The 23,560-nt window shown below is 36.9% G+C and overlaps 1 protein-coding gene across 1 annotated transcript in view; it reads left to right on the top strand.

Annotated features, from left to right (window-relative positions):
• Positions 1–23,560, top strand: part of EPHA6 (EPH receptor A6) — a 365,847-nt gene that overhangs the window by 4,788 nt on the left and 337,499 nt on the right. Inside the window, exon 2 of the mRNA XM_041480224.1 lies at positions 22,154–22,218. Coding sequence (XP_041336158.1) covers positions 22,154–22,218 — 65 coding nt within the window. The remainder of the gene's footprint in view (positions 1–22,153; positions 22,219–23,560) is intronic.

Below are 23,560 nucleotides of genomic sequence, written 5' to 3'. Positions count from 1 at the left end.
AGGATCTATTCCTATTTCAGCTGTGTGTGTTGGCTGGAATGTTTCATTAGGATCCTTGGATTTGCCCAACGTGACATTGACACAAAGATGAGGCTGGCCTTGTGTTTGATATGCCCCTTAACATGCTGAACTCTGTGACAGAGAGAATGATCAAAGGGATGAATTATTTATCCATAATCTATCCTGACCTCCAGAAGCCGTGTTATAATGCAGGGGAGGTCAACAAAAAACTATCTCTTGTGAACAATTTGCCTTCAGAAGCTGGTTTTTAACTTGTAAATGATATGTCAGTCTTTATGATATGGTGTTAGAACTGAGAATTACTGCTTAAAAGATGTCTCTCCCATGATAAAAACACAATTTTTTTTCAGGATTTCTTACTGAACCATACAAAAATTATTAAAATTAAACAGTGATTATCTTTAGCTTGTTAGTTTTTCATAATCCTCTCAGTCTTCCAAAGACTTATTCCATCTATCCTTATTTTAGTTCCAAGGATGCTTTCATTATCAATATTGCAACACCTTTTGTGTAGGTCAGGTATTGATCATTCCCACATCTAAGAACCAGTCTGTTCAAAATAATCATTAAGGAGAAGTCACTTCAGTTAATCCAGCAGTCATTTGTGACCTCAGTACTAATTTTAATGTGGTGCAGAGCAAAGCTTAGAGCCCAATCTTGTCTTTAAATAAACTGCATGTTCTATATTTGAAACTGGCTAATCCATTGTATTAAAAAAATGCAAAAAGCCAAGCCAAAACAAAACACAAATTTGTCTCAACAAAACCCAAAACAAAACTTCCTAAAGGCTTTTCTAGTCAGTAGTTCTGCTGATTTGTCTCACCCATACAGCATAATACTTCTTGAAGTCAGCATTTCTCTCACTTACTGATACTTGTGTTTGGATGAAATTCTGTCATCCTGTTAAGAAAAAAAAAAAAACAAAAAAAACAACCTTGATAATTAATAGAGATTTGTTAATTTTAATAAATGAAGGTATTTTAATGAGGCTGTAGATAATTTTAAAGATAATAAAAAACCTTTGCCCAAACAATGCCATGGGTATTTCTCCCCTTCTGGTTTATGATACTGTACAAACAGTTTTCTGCCCTTTAAACAATGGTTTTACAGTAGGTCATAGTACTCCTCCACCTTCAAACCAGCAGCTACTATTACTTTCTTTTATGGATCTATTCTGTTTCTACATATATAAAGCATCAATAGTTACTCTGTGTTTTTAAAGACAGTTATAGGGGTATTTTGATCTTTAAATCAAGACTAGATTAAAAATACACTGTAATATTATTGACACTTCTTTTGACAGTCAAGTAGGGTCAGGTCTTTAAAATTCAAAAGCACTTATTTCATGGAGAGATTATCTTGAAAATAAAATTTCCTCTCTGTAGAACAGTCTGATGACTTAAAATGTATTTTGTCTCTAAGTAGAAATTCCTGGTTTGTGTTTAGGTAGATTTCTGAGAAGTTGACAGGTTTCTTTTTCCTCCTGAGAGATGGTTTTGTTTGCTGTCAGTCGATTGAGTCCCAGACGCTCTTTGAAGGTGTCTGGTGTTTGCTGACAGATTCTCCGAGAGGAGCGGTACCCCGTTAATGAGGGGAGGTGGGACAGCACAAGCAATGCTTAGGTGAGAAGCACTGACATGAACACAGCAATCCAGAGGGGACATTTTAATCTATGGGAATGTTAACTGCACTGAGAGCACCGCTTTCCTTGATGCCAACATGTTTTTGACATTGCACAGGGTTTAGAGTGAAACAGTGCTGTGTCACTTCAGTGCAGAAGGAAAGGTGGGCAGCAGGCACCGGGCGTAAGAACCCCCTGTGGAGGTGCACACACACAATGAGAACACAGTTTAAAGGTGAATTTGCTGGGAGCTCCACTGCCTCAATCCACTTAATGGCTTCTGCACCTAGAACAAAAGGGGAAAAGTCACATACAGCAAACAGTATCATTGATGCATGTAATGAGTGATTTGTTTTGGCTGGGGACCCTTGGTTAAGAGTGCCCTTGCTGCTGTAATTTGTATTCTCTGACTGCTGGTTGCTTCTTGCTTAAAATAAAGGAATAAAAGAAAAAATTAGAAAGCATTCCGTAAGATAATGCACTAGCATTTTAATCTGGGTAAAAGTGACATTCTTTCTGAATGTCCCCAGGCTGATTTTTTTCTCAGTGGGTTTCACTTGCTGGTTTAAAATAAAATTTTAGAGGAAAAAAAATTGCTAAAATTTAGAATAGTTCAAATATATTTAGGACATATAAAAAATAATCAAAGGGGACCTAGTCATTTTCTCCTGTAGTGCTTCCAGTATTTGTGGCTGAAAATTGATTGCATGGAAAACATTTGGATGAAGGATTCATATTTCAAAATGTGGTTTGAATTCAGCACTTTCTGCTAAACAAAGTGGGACCATACAAAATTGCACAGTCTTTTACTCTCAGTTGTGTGGCTGCTGAAGACCTTTGAAAAGGAGAGCAAGGGAAACGTAAAACCTTTGTCTCTGGTAGATTGCTTTTGTTTGTATTGCAGAAGTTGCTAAACACTTCTATGCCACAATGATACAGTACAAACACTCAGAGGGTTATTTTAGATTTAATAATTTAGTTTAGTGGACTTTATTTTTAAGAGGGCCATTTAATTTAGGTAAATTTGAATACTGTTAGCATTTAGGATGGAGAAATGTGATGAGAGCTGTGGCACACAAGAGCTTCTCAGCCAAAGTCTCTCTCAGCCTCCATCAGATGCGAGAGGAACCCAAACTCTGTTGCTGTTGAGACAGCTGTAGCAATGCTTACCCTGTGATTTTGGTACGTGGTAAAAACGTCATGAAGTTACAGATTTCCAGATACAGAATTTCAGAGAGTTAAGCAAATTCTCTTAAGAAATATGGATACACATCTCAGGGTAAGGGTGAGAATTTGTAAGATGGTGTTCTCAAAGAAAGAGGAGTGATTGGGTGCACTACGCAGAGGAAAAATGGTCCACTGGAGACAGGTATCATATAAAAGCTGCATCTGAAGAAATCTGGGATTACAAAAGACAACCAGGAAATCAGATGGTATTCCCTGTCACTTTAGTGGTTCCTCTTGATGCAGATGAATATTAGTGGGATTACATACTCAAGTTTTTCTACTGATTATCTAAAGGGCATCTCATCTAGTGTAGAAAGATGAATGCTGATGGTTGGAAGGAATCCAGCATTTTTTGCCACTGTTGTTTAATCCAAGACAAACTTTAGGCTGCATGCAGAGCTCCTTTTTCAGTGTTGGATCTCTTCAAAATTACTATTCTTTTGAGTAAGCCTTTATGTCTGCATAGCACTGATCTGAGAAAAGTTAAAGGCCAAATCTTTTAGTTCAGGGGACCAGTCTGTGACACCCAGTGCAAATCCCAAAGAATTAGTTTTTGATGTGCTCAGATCTAGGTGGCAGAGGTAGATACAGCACCTTGGCTTTCAGTGTGGTCTTCAGTGAAACTTGTTATTTTTCTTTGTGTCCATAACTAAGTTGTTCTCTGCTAGGAACGCTGTCTTCGTGTTCTAAAAATCTGTGATATATTAAAATTCAGTTTCTCAAAATGCTAACTGCAGATGAAGTAGATTTGTACTACACAAATTAAAGACCTGAAACCTTCTTGCCATTTTGTGTACCTGGTCTTTTAAAGCCTTCCTGAGGGCAAGGTTTGAACATCCCAGCAGGAGCCTTGGCCAGCTGGCCCTGGGAGCTGTTTGACTCCCACTATGGGAACCAGCTCTCCTTGAGGGAAACACTGACCCACAGCGACTGCTTCAGCTCTGGCTTCTCCTGATTTTTGGGTGTGGGAGTTGATAATCCCATTAGTGTTAAAATGTAGGTAATACACACTTTCCTACTGGAAATTCTATATTTTGAAAGGTTCATTTTTTTTCTCTCCCTCTTCACAGATCATTCACATAGGGTGCTTTATTTAGACTGACAGTGCAATCCTCTACTAAATCACCTGAATTACTTAAGGCAAGAGAGCCTTCCAGGGTGTCAGCATTAGATGATAATGAAAGCCTTCACCTTACATGTAGTTTACATTGAGCAGCAAAGGAACTTTGAAACTTGCGTGCTGCATGTTTAAACTCCATGTTTAGAAGGCAAAAAACTCAGCTGGAAGTTCAAAGAGTTCATTAACAAGAGACAAAACCATAGAGGAGGCCAATGGAGGTCACACTTGTAGGGAGTTTGCTGCTCTGTTACTTTCTCATGGCACCCCTTCAACTAAGAACATTAAAAGTTCCAGTAATGCTTATCCTATTCACTCTGCCACTAATAATTTTCCTTACAAATTTTATAACAAGTAGTTTGGATTGTAAGTAGTACCTTGAGGCCTTATCATTAGTAGGTTTCCATTGATTTAAAGCAAATTAGGAAATTATTTTCAATAGCTCTCATCTGACAGATGCATTTTATACTTGAGAGATGTGCCTGAAGAAATAAAAGCTGATGGAAATTTGTGTCATAGATGAATATTTTGAAAACAAAAAAGACGATCAATAATAGATTAGGCTTGATTAGATGTTGACATTTAGAACTGCACATAGATTATGTTAAATGCAGTGACAACAGACAGTGTTCTTCTTGATTTGCATTTGTCCCTCCATTTGTGGTTCAGGTGGATCATGGGACACACATTGTAAAGGTTAATGGATAAATTACCGTATAGCTTATCTGATTTTTCAGGCTTCAGCCTGGAGGGTTGGATGGTTTATAATCTAGTTTGTTTTATGTAAAATAGAAATTGTTTAATTATTTTTCTATGAAATTCTGAATTGCTTAAGTGTTTAGATGAGTCCACCCCTGCAGCCTCCGAATTTTGGTAAAATCACTAAATCATGGTGTGGTTGCATTGACAGAGATCTTGGTCTGGTCTTTGTTTCCTCTCCTGAGCTGTGAGTATTGTTTCCATGTTATTTGAGTAAATGTGAAATGTGGCCTTTTGATAAAAATGTCATTTCTAGAACCCTGTGAAGATATTTGGCTTAAGTATCTTCTTCACTTGTACACATACCTCAGAACAGGAGTTTTCAATGTGCTCTGTTAGCAGATAATCTATATTAGTGTTCCCTACAGCTTTCCTTACCACCCCTCAGTGTGGTTAGTAACTACATGTGTCAGTGTTGGTGGAATCAAATGACTTCATTTTTGTAAGGGACTCACCCTTTAAATTGCTTCCAGTAATTCACCTGAAATTCCAGAAATAGGAATAAATGAATGAATGAATTAATGAAAAAATCCCCTAATAGCTGTTTTCCCTGCACAAAGACAATTTACTGTATGTCCATTTGCAAACAAGGATGGCTGAAGTGAATCATCTGGAACTGCACTCAGCTGTGTAAATAAAATCAAGGGTACACTGTAATTCAAAGGAGCAGTGTTTGGTTTATATAAAATAATACCCTTCAGTTAAGCATTGCTTAGTTAAGAGTCTTCTTTTCTATAGTGTCTGTAGGAAAGAATAAAGTTAATGAGTTGATGTTCAGTCTGTGGAAAGAGGATTTGAAGAACGGCTCAGTCTTTTGCAGCAATTTATTTTGCCTTTAACTGTGATTTTGTGTTCTTGAGTCTCTCTGGCCCAAGTGATTATTTTTCTGATATCTGGTGTTCTTATCTCCAGATGGGATGTGATTGCACCAAATTCAGTGAATGCATCATCCAAATTGCCTGATTATTTGAGCTGCCAGGTAGTAGCTCAGGTTGACTTCACAGTTATTCAACATGGACAAAAAAAAAATTACTTGGAATATTTGGGTTTTGGGGCCTTTATTGCCTGGGACATATGTTAGAAGTTTTTTGATCTGGTTTAAACTAAGAGAAAACTATGAAAAGAAATTAAGAAATAATCTTGCCTTGATATGCTTTATTAATAAAGGAAAATTATTTTTGGTGAGCTTCACGGAGGTAGTGTTCTTTGAGCAGAACATTTATGCAGTTGTGAGGCACATCAGTATGATTTTCATTACACTAAAGTAATGAATTTTTATGACTAAAGCTAAAATAGCAGTGAGCCATCCTTTATTCAGATGGTGAGATGGAACAGTACGTTTCTGATAAGGGAGAGGAGGGGAAGAAAATAGGAAGAAGGAAGAGAAGATAAAAAATAATCTAATTTTCTTGACTTTCGTACATGAATATTGTCATTTACAAAATTTTGAGTCCAGCCTGGTTGTAAAAAAAAGTTTCTATAACAATATGTCATCTGTAGCTGTAAGCATAGAGATTTGTAGACTCCAAACAGGTTCTAGTGCTTTTAAAAGTGTACATAATTTTAAAAATATAAAAATTAAATTAATTCCAATGTAGGGTAGGAAAGAAATGTTATCAACTTGAGTTCATTGATTCTGTTTTTATTGCTGAAAACTGCTACAGTTCATAAAATGCAGTTTTACAGGCTATTAGTCCATAATGTGGATTATGCCCTTTGGACACTTATGTTGAAGATAAATGCAGTAGTTTGGAGAGATCTGTATTGAAATTCTGTGAAGAGAGTTCAGTTACTAAGTTCTTTTTACTGTGAGCCAAAAGCAAATGGGTTGGAGGGAGAGGTGACCCTTGGCTTCCAACAGGAAATGAAATTAGCAGTGGAAGGGTCAGTTTGTCATTCAGGAAGGGCCTTCATTTCTATGTAGGTGAGGAAAATAGGTCACTGTAACATTACTGGCATTGAAAGCATTTTTTAATTGTTCTTGAGAGAAAGAATTGTATTTGCATTATAGTCGTACCTGCCAAGATTATTTATACTGCATTGAGAGGCTCTGTAACACAGGATTGGGAAAGAGCTTTGTTACCACAATCAAATGCCTCCAGTGATGCTGTATAAAATTATTAATTTTCATCTTCAATCTAGTTAAGCCATGTTCCCTCCTTGCTCCTGTTCTGAACTTCAGTGCTGTGAAATTCAACTACATTTTGGGCTGCATTTATTAGTGAGTGGGCTTATTCATTTATGCTTGTGCTGGCTTTGTCTCAAAATTCAGGAACACCTTTCCATTCTCATTTTTTATCCCACTCACTATTGTAGAAGTCACATCTCTTCTTTTGGGTTTTGGTGTGTGGTTTTCCTCTTTCACTCAAGACATTCCTGATCTCTGTGACAGTTCCAGTTGCCTTTGCTTATTCTTCATCCTGTTTAATTCACTATTTCTCTAAAAAAAAAAAGAGGTGGCCAGAACCACATACAGCTTTGCTGGTGGGATTTTACTGGTACTTTGTGCAATAGTAGTATTTTCATCATTCTGAATATTGGACAGTTTCAGTAATTTTTGTCTTTTTTTATTCCCATGTTTTTGGATTGGTCCTTCACTGGCTTGTCAGCAATTAATATGCAGATGTCTTATCTTCTCTGGCTGCTGCTAGGCTCCCATTTAATGAAAGGAATTCTGCTTGGCTCCCTTTGGATTGTCTGATATTGTATATTTAATGTCCGTCCTTCCTTCCTTCCTTCCTTCCTTCCTTCCTTCCTTCCTTCCTTCCGACACTTCCTTCCGACACTTCCTTCCGACACTTCCTTCCGACACTTCCTTCCTTCCTTCCTTCTCCCAGAAAAGACTTATTCCCTCTCTTCCCATAGCCTCCCCCCACCACAGCATTTCAGCCTTTAGTGGAGTTGACAGCCTCCAAGCAGTTGACATTCCTCCCAACTTTTTCTTCCAAAAAACCCCATTAGACCAAGCCTATCCTGGAAAAGGAAATTACTTAATTAGCAAATAATATCAGTCTCATGACTTATTTTTGAGGAATTGCACCACAAATTGCACAGGTAAATATATTTGTATCAAAACCATGTATTTTATTAACTTGCTCACATCTTTAGCTCTGTATTTAAAGCAGCTAAAAACTCTTCTACAACTTGTTTTAGTTTCCTAACCCAGACTTATTTCTGACATTTATACAATGAAATGTATATGATAAGCTAAAATGTTCACTACCAGTATGGTGTTGTCACACAAGCAGTAACTTTATAACATCTTAAAAGAAAACATAAATAATTTTTATAGATTCAAAACACTTTTTGGTTCGTATAATTCTGAATTAATGCTGAAAGAAGTACTGCTGAAAGTACATTGAATGAAATTATCCTCAAATTCAGCTGTAATTTTACCTTAATGCATTATAATTCAGATGTCATCTTTTTCTTCCGTAATTTGATTCTGCTTGGCTATTAGGACTGCTCAGTGCTTACTCTGTTTTATTGCTCTTAGATGAAATAAATTAAGCTGTGTAGCAATATAAAAGATAATATTCATTGTTGTAAATTTGGTATTTACATGAATGAAACATCTTAAATTCCCCCTTCATCTGTTTTAAATTAAGTATGAGATTTAAATCACTTGATCTGATTGAGAGCAAGTGCTGGAAATGAAGGGACTGTGGGCAATCAAAAAAGCACTCTGAGATTCTGATCAAGGCGTTCATTATTGGTGGTGGGAAACAGCACTAAACAATAATTGATTGCATTATGGAGAGTGTAGAGAAACCTGCCATGACAAAATATTATATTCACAGGCTGAGAATGATTTTGAACAGGTGGAAAGGGAGAGCAATAAGTATTTCCAATTGCTCAGGTATGGTGGCTGTAAAAAAGGAGCCTTTGGATCAGTCTAGATGTATGAACTTTGTGTGATAAATTTGTATTCAATTTTAAATGCTATCCCCCTTTATAGTTGCTCTTTTAACTAGGGATGTAATCATATACTTAATTTTAACCATAAAACATTTCCTTTTAACTCTGATTTTCTCCATCTGACTCCTTATAATCCTCAGTAATTCTTTTTAGGAAAAAAAAAAAATCAACTCCATACATGAAGTAGAAAAATGCTTGGTCTGAAGCTATTCATAGATCCAAGAGTCTCAATTAAATCTATGCTAACTCTCTCAAGGATGTTGTTCACTCCAGAACAGCTCTATCATTATTGAAAATGAAACCTTGCTTCTTGCAGACAGCCTTCTGCCATGCAGTCTGAAATGAGAAGTGAAGACAGCTTCAGTTGTCTTAGTTTTAGTGTGTCTGGTAAATTGCTGCACTTTGAAAGACAGTGATTTAGATTTTTACACAGATCAGTTACTTACAGCGATTTAGAATTTTACACTAATCAGTTGCTGATGATATATTTTGGATTCTAACTGCAATTGTGGTGACAGGTTGTTTTAATGGAAGCAAATCTGTGCAAGACCTGTTAGCTGCATCCATTCTCTGACTCCTGCCTCATTCCTGATGTGCAAAGAATAATAATGTTTCTTTCGAAGAGTCAGTGTTCATTGTCTTCCTGTACAACCTCTAAATGTGATACCACTTCTCAGTACCCATCCTGACCTATGTAGCATTCTCCAGTTCCTATTTTCCTTCATCTCCAGTTCTGCCTTCTGTTGTGAAGTTTTTTGCCTTTTCAGCATACCATCCTCTCTTCCTTTCTGGTTTAAATTGAAAGAGGGTAGATTTAGATTGGATATAAAGAAGAGATTCCTTACTGTGAGGGTGGTGAAAGACTGGCACAGATTACCCAGAAGAGCTGTGTCTGCCCCATCCATGGAAGTGTCCATGGTCAGGTTGGATGGGGTTTGTAGCAGCCTGGGATAGTGCAAGGTGTCTCTGTCAGTGCAGCTGGACTAGATAATCTGTACCCCTCTTACCTGAACTATTCTTTAATTCTGTATTTCTGTGGTATGCTGGATAGCCTTCCCAGACAAACTGAGCATTTTCATTATATTGTAGTCTTCAGATAGGAGAAAATAATTTTTTTTTTAAATTATTGCCTGTTTTTTTCCCCTTAATGGAATAACTCATTTCCACAGTCGTGGTGCTGTTTCTGGCCTTCTCATGTTTTCTGTGCTCAGACATTTCAGGCAGAATGGCAAAAGAAGGGGAAAAAAGTTTTGAAGGAAAATGTCATGAAGTACTTTTTAATTCAAACATTTCCTTTGTGGTAATCATTGAAATATAAAGGTTCCTGTTTTCTTCACTGGCAGTGTGCATGTATTATTGTATAGTCTATATTTGGCACTGCCTGCAGAGTCCCTGGGCAGTGCTCCAGCCATCCTCAGTGACATTGCTCTTGCATCACTGGGTTGTGTAACAGGCACTTAAGTCTCAAGTAGCCCTTTGAAGCGGTGCTTTGAGCTAAGTCCCAGAGAGCTGCTGCCTTTCCAGCACTTGACTACTGATGCAATGCTGTACCTGTCTAAATTACCTCTTGCACTACAGAAAATCTGAAAAAGAACGCTTAAAAAAATGATAAGCAATCTTTTTACTTTCACTTCTTGATGTGAAATCAGAAAAATTACTTTATTTTATCCAATTAGATTATTTAACGTACAAAAGGAAAAAGGAGGGCAATGTACTGTGGAATAGGAACCCAGTTACTCAACAGTTTACTACATGAATGATGACATTCTCAGATCTATTTAATGCTCTTCAGTTATCTTTGAAATTTAAATTTCCATGAATATGTATTAAAAGGATATCATTCAAAGCTCAAAGTCTCTGCATGGTGGGTACTCCATGCTGTCCAATATTTTAAAGTAATTTGATCTTTGGTTAGATAGTCAGACTTATTTCCTGTCAAGTAAGTGACAAGATACTGTATATTTATTTGTTTATAATGTTAAAAGTATTGCAAACCTGATTAATTGATAAAAACAGTTGAGCATGCATGTTGATGTTCCACTGTATGTAAATGACCAAGATTTTTTAAAACCACTGATTATTGGTATGTACTTTACAGCCTGACCTAGCACCTGTAAAATGTTCACGCTGTGAAAACTTGGTGCTTGACACCATAAATTATAAATGAAGAGCTAGTGGAAGAAGGCACAGATTGAAAAAGTGGAACAGAGAATTAGAAAGCTCAAAAACATTAAACTGACTGGCTGTGTAGATATTTAATCAAAGGAGATAAGAAATGTTTTAACATCATGAACATGAAACTAGGCGATATCTCTGGGAATATTTGTCATGACAATAACAAAACTCCTTTCTAAGAGTTGCATTTATTTCGGTATATTTTTGAGGTTCTGCATTAAAATAAAACATGTAATATAGCCAAATGTTAACTTCATTTTCTGAGTTGCCTTTATGTTCCATCCTGGAAGGGTTTTTTTCATATAATTTCTGCTAAACTTCTTTGTATGCGATGATCTCTTTCTGACTACAGTAGTAAGGCCAAATGTATTAAATATTTCACTTGTCAGGCAGATAACCTATCAAACTAGTGAGATACCACTTCGGGAAGCAAAGGAGAAAAACTGATCCATTTGCTTGAGAGCATTTTACACACTTGAAAGGCATGGCTGCTTCTGCTTTGATATGTCCAGAGTTTGTGGCTCTCCTGATGACTTTCCTGATCTACTGACAGCTAAAGTCATTACTGACCACATTAACCAGCAGAAATAAAAGCCCAAATGTAGCTTTAAGAATTCTCCTCTATCCTTTGTATGTCACTTGCTTTCTTGGGTGTCATTGTTGGTACATTGCAAGCACAACTCACTCAATCCCTCAGGTGGGATGGGGAAAAAAAAATAAAATCCTTGTTGCTTGAGTTAAGAACAGTTTAATAATTGAAACAAAGTAAAATGTAATATAACAATGATAATAATAGTAATAATGGTGATGAAGAAGAAGAACAACAACAGTTGGAAGTAAAAAGAGAGATAATGCCTAGGAAAAGCGAGTGATGCACAACCCACTTGCTCATCTCTCACTGTCCAATGCCCAGCCCATTCCCAAGCACTGATCAGCTCCTCACAGCCAACACCCTTCAGATAGCGCACTGAGCATGGTGTCTGGGGTATGGAATATCCCTTTGGCCAGTTTGGATCACTTGTCCTGGCCATGCTCTCTCCCAGCTGTTTGTGCATTGGCAGAGCGTGAGACACTGAAAAGTCCTGGACTTGGGCTGAGCAACCCAAACATTGCTGTGTTACCTTTACTATTCTCATACTAAATCCAAAACACAGCACTGCACCAGCTGCTAAGAAAATTACCTCTATCCCAGCCCAAACCAAGGCACTGGGTCAATAGAGAGATCAGGGAGCATGTCTTATTGTTACAGTAGGAAATACTAACTTCATCCTGTCTGTGTGGCAATGCCATAGGTCTGGAGCAGATAATAATAAATATCCTGTCACTTCTGGAGGGCCATTTGTATGTCTTGTGGATGAATTCTGAATGGCATTTTAGAGTACAGCTCTGCAACAGATGGGGATTGAAAACAGCTGTGCTTTCCCACCCTCTGCACTACCTCATACAGACAAGTTGAACTTTGCTGTTGGCTGGGAGAAGCAGGCAAGTCAGGATCTGCCATTTCTGGGCTGGATGTTTGCTTTGCGTTCTGCATTGTAGCTTTTCTGCCTGCAAAATAAGGGTGACCCCACTTCATTTTTTATGATGTAGAAATAGGAACTGGATGTAGGTAAACTCAGATTTAGTTGCTGGAGTTAAAAAGTTAGGCTGAACTACAGAAATAGTAGAAGATGGAGAGAGAATGGTAAAGAGTCTTTGGCTTCAGTGGGTGGGTCTGTGCAGTGCAGAAGAGCCCTCCTTTGTGTTTCATGTCTGAAACTTCCCTGGCTGTTGTTCCATGTCTGATTTGCCTATGTGAAGGTGCCAGACTCCCAGTTCTTGCCCTCAGCCTTTCTGAAGCAGCTCTGCAGCTCTGAACGCACCACCCTCAAGGGCTCTGCCAAAAATCCTCGACTGATCCCTTGTCTTAGTCCTTGAGCCAGAGATTCTCAAACAGCTCTTCACAGGGCTGTGCTGCCAGTTAAGCACAAACTTCAGTTCCTTCAGCCTTTGTTCCTCTCCCAGGATTTGTCTGTTCTGTTCCTCTGAGTCACCAAACTGCTAATTTTTCATTATGGTTATTAAGTGACTACTTGAGTAAGCAGTGGCCATCTGTCCTCCCAGTCCCTATTTGTGACATTATCAGATGTTCTCTTTAAAACTTCTTTCTTTCAAGGCACTGCTGTGGAACACTCCACACTTCTGGCTCCACTAAAAAGAGACAGATAATGAGGATGAAAAGGTATCAACCTTTCCAGGTGTGCATTAGGAAAATGGTACAAACCTTTGCAATGCCACTTCATTCTTTACTATTAGAGAGACTGTGTCTTTGGATCAGAGCAGGGCAAGGAAGAATGGGTGCCTAAGATGGGTTTGATTATGCCCATGAATTCCAGAGGGAAGTTTCTACTCCCCTTGAAGAGGAATTCCCAAAAAGTATGGAGTATAGGAGCAATAGCCATGCAGTTATTAACTTCATAATTAGTTTGGCTGACAGTTATGTATAGGTGTCGTTATAATTTTCCAAAAGCTTTTTTATGTTGAGTTTGGTTTTTTTCACTTATGAATGTCGTGACATAAAATTTTTGTTCATTTTATCACCACCCACTACAAGTATTAAAGTAAAAGACATAAAAGAAGCTGCTTGTTAGAATGCAGAGTGAAGAATATTAAGTTTAGCATTAGTCCCAAGCTAAGAGAATTGGCTTCAACACAGAAGTCATCTACCAGTGCAAGGATAAATATGTTTGCCTGAATTTTAGTTGTTTCTAATTTCCCTAATGAAGATATACTTAGGTTAATAAACAGGGCTGACAAAACTGTCAGGTATTCGTGTTCATTTAGGAAATGCTGCCCAGTAATCTACTGTTGACACGAACATGATGGTGAATTGAATATCAATTAGTATTTTCAAGGCAGAATGAAAATTATGAAGTAGGGCAGCTGGGCTCCTATCACCATTTTGTGACGCCTCTTTTTATCACAAAAAAGAGGGTTAGCTCTTGATCTTTTTCTATTACACATGTGAAACCAAAACCGGGAAAGTAATACAGGTCTGGTGGTGTTTTCTGGAGCTGTGAACAGCATTAATTTATCTCACTTCATTTTAACAGCAATCTCTGCTGTAAAGGAGTATCTTAAAGCTGAGTCAATGGTAAGAACAGATTGTTTCCCTGGTACCTGAACTCCTTTTTCCCCATTTCATTCTTTGTGAAGAGCACGTTAAAGTAGAGCAATCTGCCTCCGCCTGCCAGGACTTCCTCGGTTCTGTGCTCACTGCCTGTCCTGCAGGGCTGACATTGCAGAGCTCAGCCCCCTCTGGTGCATTACTAACGTAGGAGTTATCCCTCCTGGCTGAGCTGTGTATTTCACTACCTTCTCCTGCCTTGCTTTCCTGTTGAAAGTGCACTGATCAACAAAATCACTTTGAAATCACTTTGACGCTGCTCTTGGGGAAAAAGCTCTGTTACAGGCTAGGAGAGGTAGGACATTACCTACTCATTTTCCATTCCGCAATTACCTGAGGAAAAGTTGGGGCCTCATCTTTTTCTGAGGTAAGCCCATTTATTTTGGATGTGAGAATGCTTTCTTTTTACCTCAGTAGTTTTATTTTTTCTTGTGCTGATGAGTAAGACTCACATGGGAGAAGCAAGTGCCTATGTGAGACCTCAAAATAGGAAATGTTTACAGCTGTCCTAGAGCAAAATAACCTGCTGGGTGGCAGAATAAGTAGTTAAGATCTAGCCATATACAATTTGGAATTGTGACTGTTATCCTAGAAAGATTTCAGTGCAGAAATTGTCACGTGTTTCTGCACTGACAGATTTTGTCTCTGCATTTGGTGCCACTGAAATGTATCAAGTGGATTTCCCAGGCTTCCTTTGGAATTCATGAAATAAAACTTGGAATCCACCTTACTGGGGAAGACTGAATCTTTTATTGACTGTTATCTCATGCTTTTAACTGATAAATTTTTTAATTTCTCTCCCCACTTTGATATCTTTTCCAGAGTTATAGACAGGGAATAAAATAATGGACATAATAAGAAAGCAAAATTTTACTGTTATTTCTTTTGGGTTCAAAAGGATTCGTGTTTGAAAATAACTCTGTCTTAGGTATTTATAAATTGTAAGTTACAGTAATTGATTATCAGATCTTTTGATAGGTGTTTAAAGTATTGCAGTTGCTTATTTTACAGTGAAGTGGTAAGGGAGGAAAAATGTTCTTGTTAAAATATGTTTGTGGTTGGAAACTTTAAACCCTGAAGTAAACTTAGAGCTTGCCAATTTTTAAAGAAATCTGCTTTTAAATCCTACTTTCAGAAAGACAGGTGTAACTGATGTAACTGAGGGGTCTGCAACGATTGGCAATGCAAATAATGATACAACATGAGAATAAAGGGGTTCGTGTTGATTTTTCACATGAAAATGGAAGAAAGTATGAAAAAATGATGTAGTAAAACTGAAACATTGGATATGAACATGCTGGTTTCCATTACAGAGAGAGATGGAGCAGTAGGGTTACAACAGCCTTCTGCTTCTCCTCTGTGCAGAACATGCATCTTTGCATATGGAAAGGATTATTTCATTGGCTCTGTAATATGATAAATTTTAATTTCATTTAAAAAAATAACTTGCTAAGAAGTAGATAGGAATGTGTTCTAGGTAAAAAAGTTGAATGTAAAAGGTGAGTGGTAGCTCTTTTTTTTTTTTTTTTTTTCTTTTTCCCCAGAAGAACCATTGTTTGTTTGAATCTTGTTTTCTCAGAGCCACAGGATCTCAAATTATATCTATCCAGGAAGTTGTAGGAAACAGTAAGACTGAAACACATAACTGAATCAAATGAAAGAAGAGGGAGAAATCATTCCTTAAGCATCTGTATGTAATGTATGGAAAGAAAAATGGTGCTGTGGGGGAATTGGGTTGTGAGGATTCTCACTGGAGACCTCGTGTAATGGAGTAGAACAGTACTAAGATAAAGACAGGCATTTATCCAATATAACCCCATCCAACAACATTGCAAATTTCTTAGCTCTGACAAGATGAATGTATTATGAATGGGATGCTGGGTTTAGTACATGAAAAATTATTCTGGCCAGTTCTCATTCATCAAAAGAAAATTTTAAGTGTTTGTGTGAGTGTGCAAATATGAGAAAAAGAAAAGTGAAAGGGGAAATTCCTTTTAAAAGTTCTTGATTAGAAAATTACTGATCAGTAACAAAAGGCCAGTTTTGGATAACAGCTCATCCTACATTGGAGGCAACATGAAAGCAGAAACTAGAAATATAAACATTTATCATCATTAATAGAAAAGAGAGGATACATGTGGAAATCAGCACATGTTAGAAAATATGTAGTATAGAAAACTGAAAATAGAAAGTGTGTTAGGTAAATGTCCAAGTCTCACAACACTCAGGATAATGGGAATTTCTCTATTGCATTATGAATAAAAATGTTTGTGTGAATGGTATTGAACTATTTTTAGAAAGAGGCAGAAAATAATGTGTTTGAAACTGGGAAAATCAGAAATTAGTGATTTATTCATATAATATGATGACTATGAAGTACTCCCCATCTGGTGTAAATAGTTCTCTTCCAAGAGTCCTGAAAGAATTGGCTGAGGACATCTCTGGGCTATTGATGATAAATTTAATGAGTTCGGGGACTCGGGGAATTCAGGAATACTGGGAAAGCGTAGGTGTTAGAGTTGTGGTTTGAAAAGAAAAGGGAAGCACCATTAACCAGGTAACTAGATTTTTATAAAACTCACATTTGGAGAAGTCATTTATCTCCTCTGCTCTGCCCCAAGGCAACAGCAGATTATGCAGAAACCAGGCCTGACAGTGTTCAAGGTGTCTTAAAAGCCTCCTGGAGTGGAGATTCCCCAGCTTCCCAATTAGTCACAGCTCTCCCTCTTCTTTACAACTGTAGGGTAGCAAGGATTTTCTTGGAGTCTGACATAAAACTCTTGGAAATGTTGAGGAGAATGGAAGGATTACTCTCTCTATTTTGCTGGCTCTAATCCTGCTTATCTCAGGCACACAGCATTGTCAATACTTTGTTTACTCTCTGATTTGCTGTGACTCCTGTACACTTCCCTGCCAGAATTGCTATCTAGACAGGTGCTCCTCATACTTTATTACTGCATCTCATTAATCTTGCCTAAACCAGATAGCTGTTGAATGCAAAATAATGAAAATTATGGAAAAGGATTCAATTGATATGTGTATAATGAATACATATATATTTGGTTTATGGAAAGCAGGCCTGGTCATAAAACCAAGCATTTAAATAATTTTTCCCAGTTGATTGCACGTTAATTACCAAGGTAACTTGGATATTGCATATCCCCTTCTTCTTTCTGTCTTCCTCAGGCAGACAAGCCACAGCAGTAATATGTTGTATTTTATATTATAACAGAATATGATGGAGTCTTCTGACAGTAAAAAGCTTAATTTTTAATTTTTTTTTTTTACTAAATGGGTTTAAAAAAAAACCCTTGAGGTCTAAGAAGCCTTAAAGTAGTTTTAGTGACTGTTAAATCACAGAATTTGAGATATTTGTTATACACCATTCAATAGTCTAACGTTTTTCATTAGTAACATGAAAATAAATATAAACTCAATACCTGACAAAAGAACAGTAATTAAAGAAAGGAGGAGGATGTGCAGACAGGGAGGAGCCTTTATCACTTAGTAAAGGTCAGCCCTTGCAAATGAAATTTGTTTTAGCATAAACCAATGGACCTTTGTACATTCAAGAGCAAGATTTAACCAAAACTGAAAAAAAACCAGTGATGAAAAGGAGTGAATCTGTACAGGACAGTGATCTTGTAGAGTAGTAACAGCCTATGAGTGCAATGCTGCAGCAAAAAATATAGGCTAATGTGACCCTGGATATATAAATAGGATATAAAAATAGCCAGGACTCTTAATACATATTTTTAAAAGGAATGATTTTAGAATACTGCATGTGATCCTCTTTTTAAAAATAAAAAAAAAAAAAAAAACAAAAACCATAAAACCTGAAAGAAAATACAGACACTTCAGGAGACAGCAACAACTCTCTTGAGGGCTGGAAGTGAGAGACTTCAAAAGCTCTCTGTGTTTGCCTTATAAATATAAACTTTGCAGTCAATAATAAAGTTCTCAGGGACAAAAAAACCTGCCAATTTTGCCCATTTCTGGGGATCATCTGTAATGGCTCCCTACCTTGCTGGAAGAAACTGAAACTTTTATGCAGTACATACGAGATGTTCCTGAGTTGTTAGTGCTGTCTTCAGAAATCAATGTCTGTTTATTGCTCTGGTTTACTTGCAAATCTTAGGCTTACCCACTCTAGAAGTAACAGTGAAATGTTTAAAATGAGCAGATCAAACTGGGTGATCCAATACCAGACTGTGATTCCATGAAGTTGGCCAAAATCTTCTACTAACTGTGTTAATTCACACATATCCTGTCTGGAGATGTGTAAACAAAAGAAGAAAAGAAACTAGTAAAATTCATGTTTTTGAAAGGCTTTTTTCCTTGGTTGTACAGATATGATTGCAGAGTTCATCTTTAGTAAGAGTATTTTGGAGTGAAAATTAAAATTCCATCCTTTCAGTCCTTGGAGCTCTGCTCATCGTAATTTTAGGTAAAACAGTTTCCTTGGGACCACGTAAAACCTGTGAAAAGATTAATTTCAGTTGTAAAGTCTAATAATAGCAGTGTAAGATAGTATCCAGAAAAAAGGAAACTGAAGCTCAATATGACATAATGAGTAGTAATAATATATATGAAAGTTTGTGCTGGAAAAAAAAAGCTGAACACTTCTAAGAATGAAATGTGTAGGTAACTAAACAATAGGCTTGCAGATATATGTTCAGGTCTGTATATTATTATGCAAGTGTTAGTATCCCCAGTTCAGTTATTTAAGAAATTACATTCAAGTGCTAAATCTGAGTTCTTTTTATCCAAAGAGTTTTTTAAAAGGATCTTTGAGTTCATTTTGAATCATGACATGACTTTGTGCTGGCAGACCTAAACTCCTGTTCACTGTGCAAGTTTTAGAGCCATCACCTCAGAAAAGTGCCTGCTAAAAGTGGAGGTTGGATGTCACAAATGTCAATAACATTGCTTAGTCTCAACCAGTGTACTCTGAGCTTTTCCCGTAAAATAATCACTGCAGTAGCTCCAGACACGCTTCTGTTTATGCTGGCAGCTAATGGCTTGTCCATAATGGACACTTTCCATTTTTTTTAAGAAGGATGGAGCTTTTTATGGCTCCATCACAAAGGAGCATAAATAAGTAAATGTAGGGACAAGGGTCAATAAATATGACTTTGTGATCCCATTAGCTTTTTACGGAATTCTTTCATTATAAGCATCATAGGAGTAGTGCCCACCATCTTTTTTTAGTCTCTTTGCATATGAATTTCCAGTTCTTCTGAAACTTTCCCTGTCCTGCAGGTAGAGGAGAAGCCTCCACTCCTGTGTGTAATTCAGATGTCCACATGCTGGCATTCCTCTTAGCCTGGAGCTCTTTGGCAGAGGGATTTTCTGCCATAAGAGCTGTGAGTTGGAAGTGCCTTGGCAGTACAGATTTGTCTGCCATCAGGGCTGTGCTGCTGGGGATAGGCTGGCTCTTAATCACCACATTTAAAGACAGCTTGGGTGTGTCTGTCCCACGCTGAAGTCTAGCATGTGGATATCTCCAAACCTCTGAAGTGCTTGAGGCTTTTATTGCTTTATCAGTGTCTTCATTTGTGTAGCAGACTCAGTTGAATCCACAGCTTCACTGGAGTTTGTGTTTCTTTGGCACAAACATAAGGTTTACATGATATTTCAGTATTTGCACATTTTTGATTGATAATTACTTTATGTCTTGTAATACATGTGCTGTTGGAAAGACAGTCTTTTCATTTTTATGATTTTTATTTCTGATCCTGAAGGTGATACCGTTCTAGTTCTGGTTAGTAGTTATGTGATGGTTTGAATCCTCCAGTTGGAAAATTCTCCAGTTGGTTTGAATTTTCCAGTTCTTACAGATTTGGTAGCTACAGGTGAGAATATGTGAGCATTCAAGAGCCTTGGAATGTGAAATGTATCAAAAATTGTATTTTAACAAAAGTCAATGACTCATTGGGGATCATTTGGTAAATGCATATGAGGAATATTATTAGATCATTGCTCAACTAAATCTAAACTTAATATACTTTCAGTGATGAATTTACTCTATTTACTCTAGTTTTTAATTTTTTTAATGTATAGCTTTGAGCCTTCAAGTAGTACTTGATTAATTCAGGCAAGGAATTAATTAATTCAGGCTCCACTGAAGAAATGAATTAGTTTTCTTTTCTGTATTTTGGGTCTTGTTCCACAGAAGTATTAATTTTTGAATACCTGGATAATGTTTATTAAATTGCAGTCTTGCTACCACAAAAATTGTAAAACTGAAATGACACTTCAAACCCTAATTAATGCTGCTCATATTCCTACAGGTCTGTAGGAATAGCACTTGACAAAGAGCAAGATATAACTTGAAACTCAGCTGGAAAAAGAGTACATAACAAATAGTCCCTGTTTTCTGGGTGGAGAGATGGAAAGAAGAAAACAAACTCCTAAGATGAACTGAAATATTCTCAGAAACCTGCTGAGCAGTTGGTCCTCTTTATGAAAAAGAAATGTGTAAACCCAATTTGGTTTGGGTTTGGTTTTTTTTGGGTTTTTTTTTTGTTTTTGTTGTTTGTTTTTTTTTTTTGTTTTTTTTTTTTTTTTTTTTTTTTTTTTTTTTTTTTTTTGAGGTAATAGATCCCCAGTTATAATCGACTTAAAAGTTTTAGATACAGGAAACTGCTGTGTCAAATGTCAAGTGAGAAGATGGTTTTTTTGACTCTTCCACAAGAGGATGTGGACACAAACAGAAAATACTATGACAGCTGTGAATAACATAAAAGACAGCAATAGTCTCAATGAGGGTAGTGATTTTTTTTAAAAAAAAGTAAAGTAGGGATTTTAAAGTTATTAACTTATACTCATATTGACAAAGCTTCATACAGTGAAGTGGTGAAGAAGTGGAGAGCAGAATACTCCCCTTTGTTGAATATATTTTTAAAATGTCATTATTTCTTCACATAAACCATTAAGCTTTTATGTGGCTTATGTTGAGCTTTTTAGTTGCCTGTAAGTCTGTTGACAAGACATCAGACTTCAGTTTCAGGTTAAAAGTCACCATCCATTCAAACGTAGAGGAGCTCTAAGTGTCACTAGTACAAAAGAGAAGGGAAGATGCTGGGTCAGGTTCCCTCTAATAAGCTTCCAAGTTCAGTGGCCATGCCAAGGTGCCTTTTCCATAAGGCAGAAAACATGACCTGGCTTCTGCTGCTGCTGTGCTGCTCTCTATAAACACATTAGAGATAGCTGTACATTGATTATTTGGACAGACAAGAGGTAGAAGATAGCACACAGCAATATAAACCCCACAAATGTGTGGATAGTGGGGTCATGTTTCAAGCTAATCGCTTAATTATTTTTCTCTATCATTTAACCATTCAAATAAGAACTGGAATTAGTGGGCTGTAAGGAGGAGCTCAGCAATCAAAACACACCAACTCAATAATTAAAATAAACTGCCCTGTATAATACTTAATTTTGTGTTTAAATCCTAATACAGATTTCTGAAGTCAGAGGGTCGGATGAAACAATTCCATTAGAGGGCAGTAGTACCTGTGGGTAAAATGTCTCATGTGCTGTATATATTTTGTTCAGCATCAGTGAATGGAAGTGAAAAAGGAAGTTAATATAATTTAACGTTAAAATAATGCAGAAACATTTTGTAACATACAATAATGCACATCCTCTCTTATATCAAAAAACCAACATGAATATGACAGAAGTGATGCAAAATATATGCAGCAGATATTAACATTGTGGTACTCCATCCAAGAGAGAAACTGAAGTTGTTTGTCTTTCTGTATTCTCAATTTGTAAATTGTATAACTTTATTTTTGGGAAGTTTATGGGTTTCATTTAAAAAATCTTACTTTTGAAACTGTGTATTTTATTAGCTTTAATGCTGCAGATTTTCCTGTTTTCCGGCAAGGGATTGCAGAATGTGCATGTTTGATCAGGCATCTTTTAGTGGTTAAATATCAGTAGTGTACTGTGATTTGGCAATGATTTCTGCAAAAGATTTAGGGTTTTTTACGAGCTTTGGGACTTTTTTAGGTAAGAAATGTAAGCCATGATAGCCCAAATAAACCTGGCTAACATGGCAAGTTTCAGTCCTTCCTGTTTTAATACTTTGCTGTGTCTAATCCAAGCAATACCACAAACACCATTTCTTTTCCATTTTCAGTTGTGTTACTTGATACTACAACTGCCCTCGGAGAACTAGGATGGAAAACATTTCCCTTAAATGGGGTAAGTCACCATTTTGATTTTTTTTTGTCTGGATTTTGGCATTCTGACACTCTGGAAGTGAATGGGTGGATATTCTTCCAGTATAGACTTGTCTGAAAGATTTTACTCACAACAGAGGCAGCTCCAGTTCTTGGGACTGCAGCTGCCTCTGTTGTGAGTAGGCATTACAGATGCAAGAATTACATAAGTGCAAATTATTATGTTCTTCTCTAGCTTTTCTGAGTACTAAGTATCTCTCTAACTTTAAATCCCATTCTAACTGTTACACATCATAAAGTTTCATATTAAAAAATTCCTGTGCTGGAGGAATGTGTTACGAATCGTTTGTTTTTGTTTTTTTTTTTTTTTTTTGTGAAATAAAAGGAAAAATAATTTTCTGTTTTGCAAATTGGAATAACAATTTTATGGTTTAAGTAAGAACCGGTATGTACTTTAGCATCTGATAATATGGCATCAGGTTACCTAAATCAGAAAAATGAAAACATTAATAGTGTCTGTTGTCCTTGGGGACAGTGAGCATGGGGTGGAGCAGCGTTTTTACTCTCTGAAGTTCAACCATGAGTGCTTTGCCAGTGGCTGCACTTTCAGAACCTTTTTTTTTTTTTTTTTGTGCAGCTAATGCATGGCACAGAGTATCAGGGGCATTTGGAGTTTCACTTTTAAAGTAAGATGCACTATTCTGGAGCATTTAACATGTTCTGCATCAGCCTGTAGTTCTGATGTCACTGTACGTACTGTGTATCACTTATTTTTATACTAGCTTTCATTATCTCTTGATTCTTGTATATGAGGCGTATAATTACTTGCTTCTCTGAAATGAGCTCAGAAAATACTGTTTTTCTGAGAGAAACATCTTGTTCCATTTTCAGTCATTTTATTTGCCATGTTCTGTTCCAGAAGGAAGTAGAAACTGTCTACCCTCAGCACCTTAATAATCCATTTTTATAAAATGCCTTCTGTGTCTTTGCCTTCGGGGATTTCAAGCCATATGACATTTCTTAATCTCAGCCTGTTTTCAACTTTATGGATTACTCTTTTTCTTTGTATTCCTAGGCATAATTTCCCTGTCTCACAGATACTTCTGTGTTTTACATTTTGCATGCAGTCTCATGCAATCTGAGTTATAATTCTGAAAGTTTGTTTCCTTTAAAAATCCCCGACAAAGTAAATGCTGTCATACACCACAATGAGAAATTAATAAAGGAGTTTTTGGTCTAGCAAAAAGTAAGTTATGTCATCTACCATGATAAGAAAATCCAGTGAGGAATGTTTTGCTTGAGCACTGGGATGAGCTCCAGTGAAGTGCAGAGGACATTTGGAAAGCCCACAAGATATAATTGCA

This window comes from Pyrgilauda ruficollis, unplaced genomic scaffold, assembly GCF_017590135.1.
Source record: "Pyrgilauda ruficollis isolate IOZ18807 unplaced genomic scaffold, ASM1759013v1 scaffold50, whole genome shotgun sequence".
In the NCBI taxonomy this organism is placed as follows: domain Eukaryota; kingdom Metazoa; phylum Chordata; class Aves; order Passeriformes; family Passeridae; genus Pyrgilauda; species Pyrgilauda ruficollis.
This window is presented reverse-complemented; position numbering and strand designations above follow the sequence as displayed.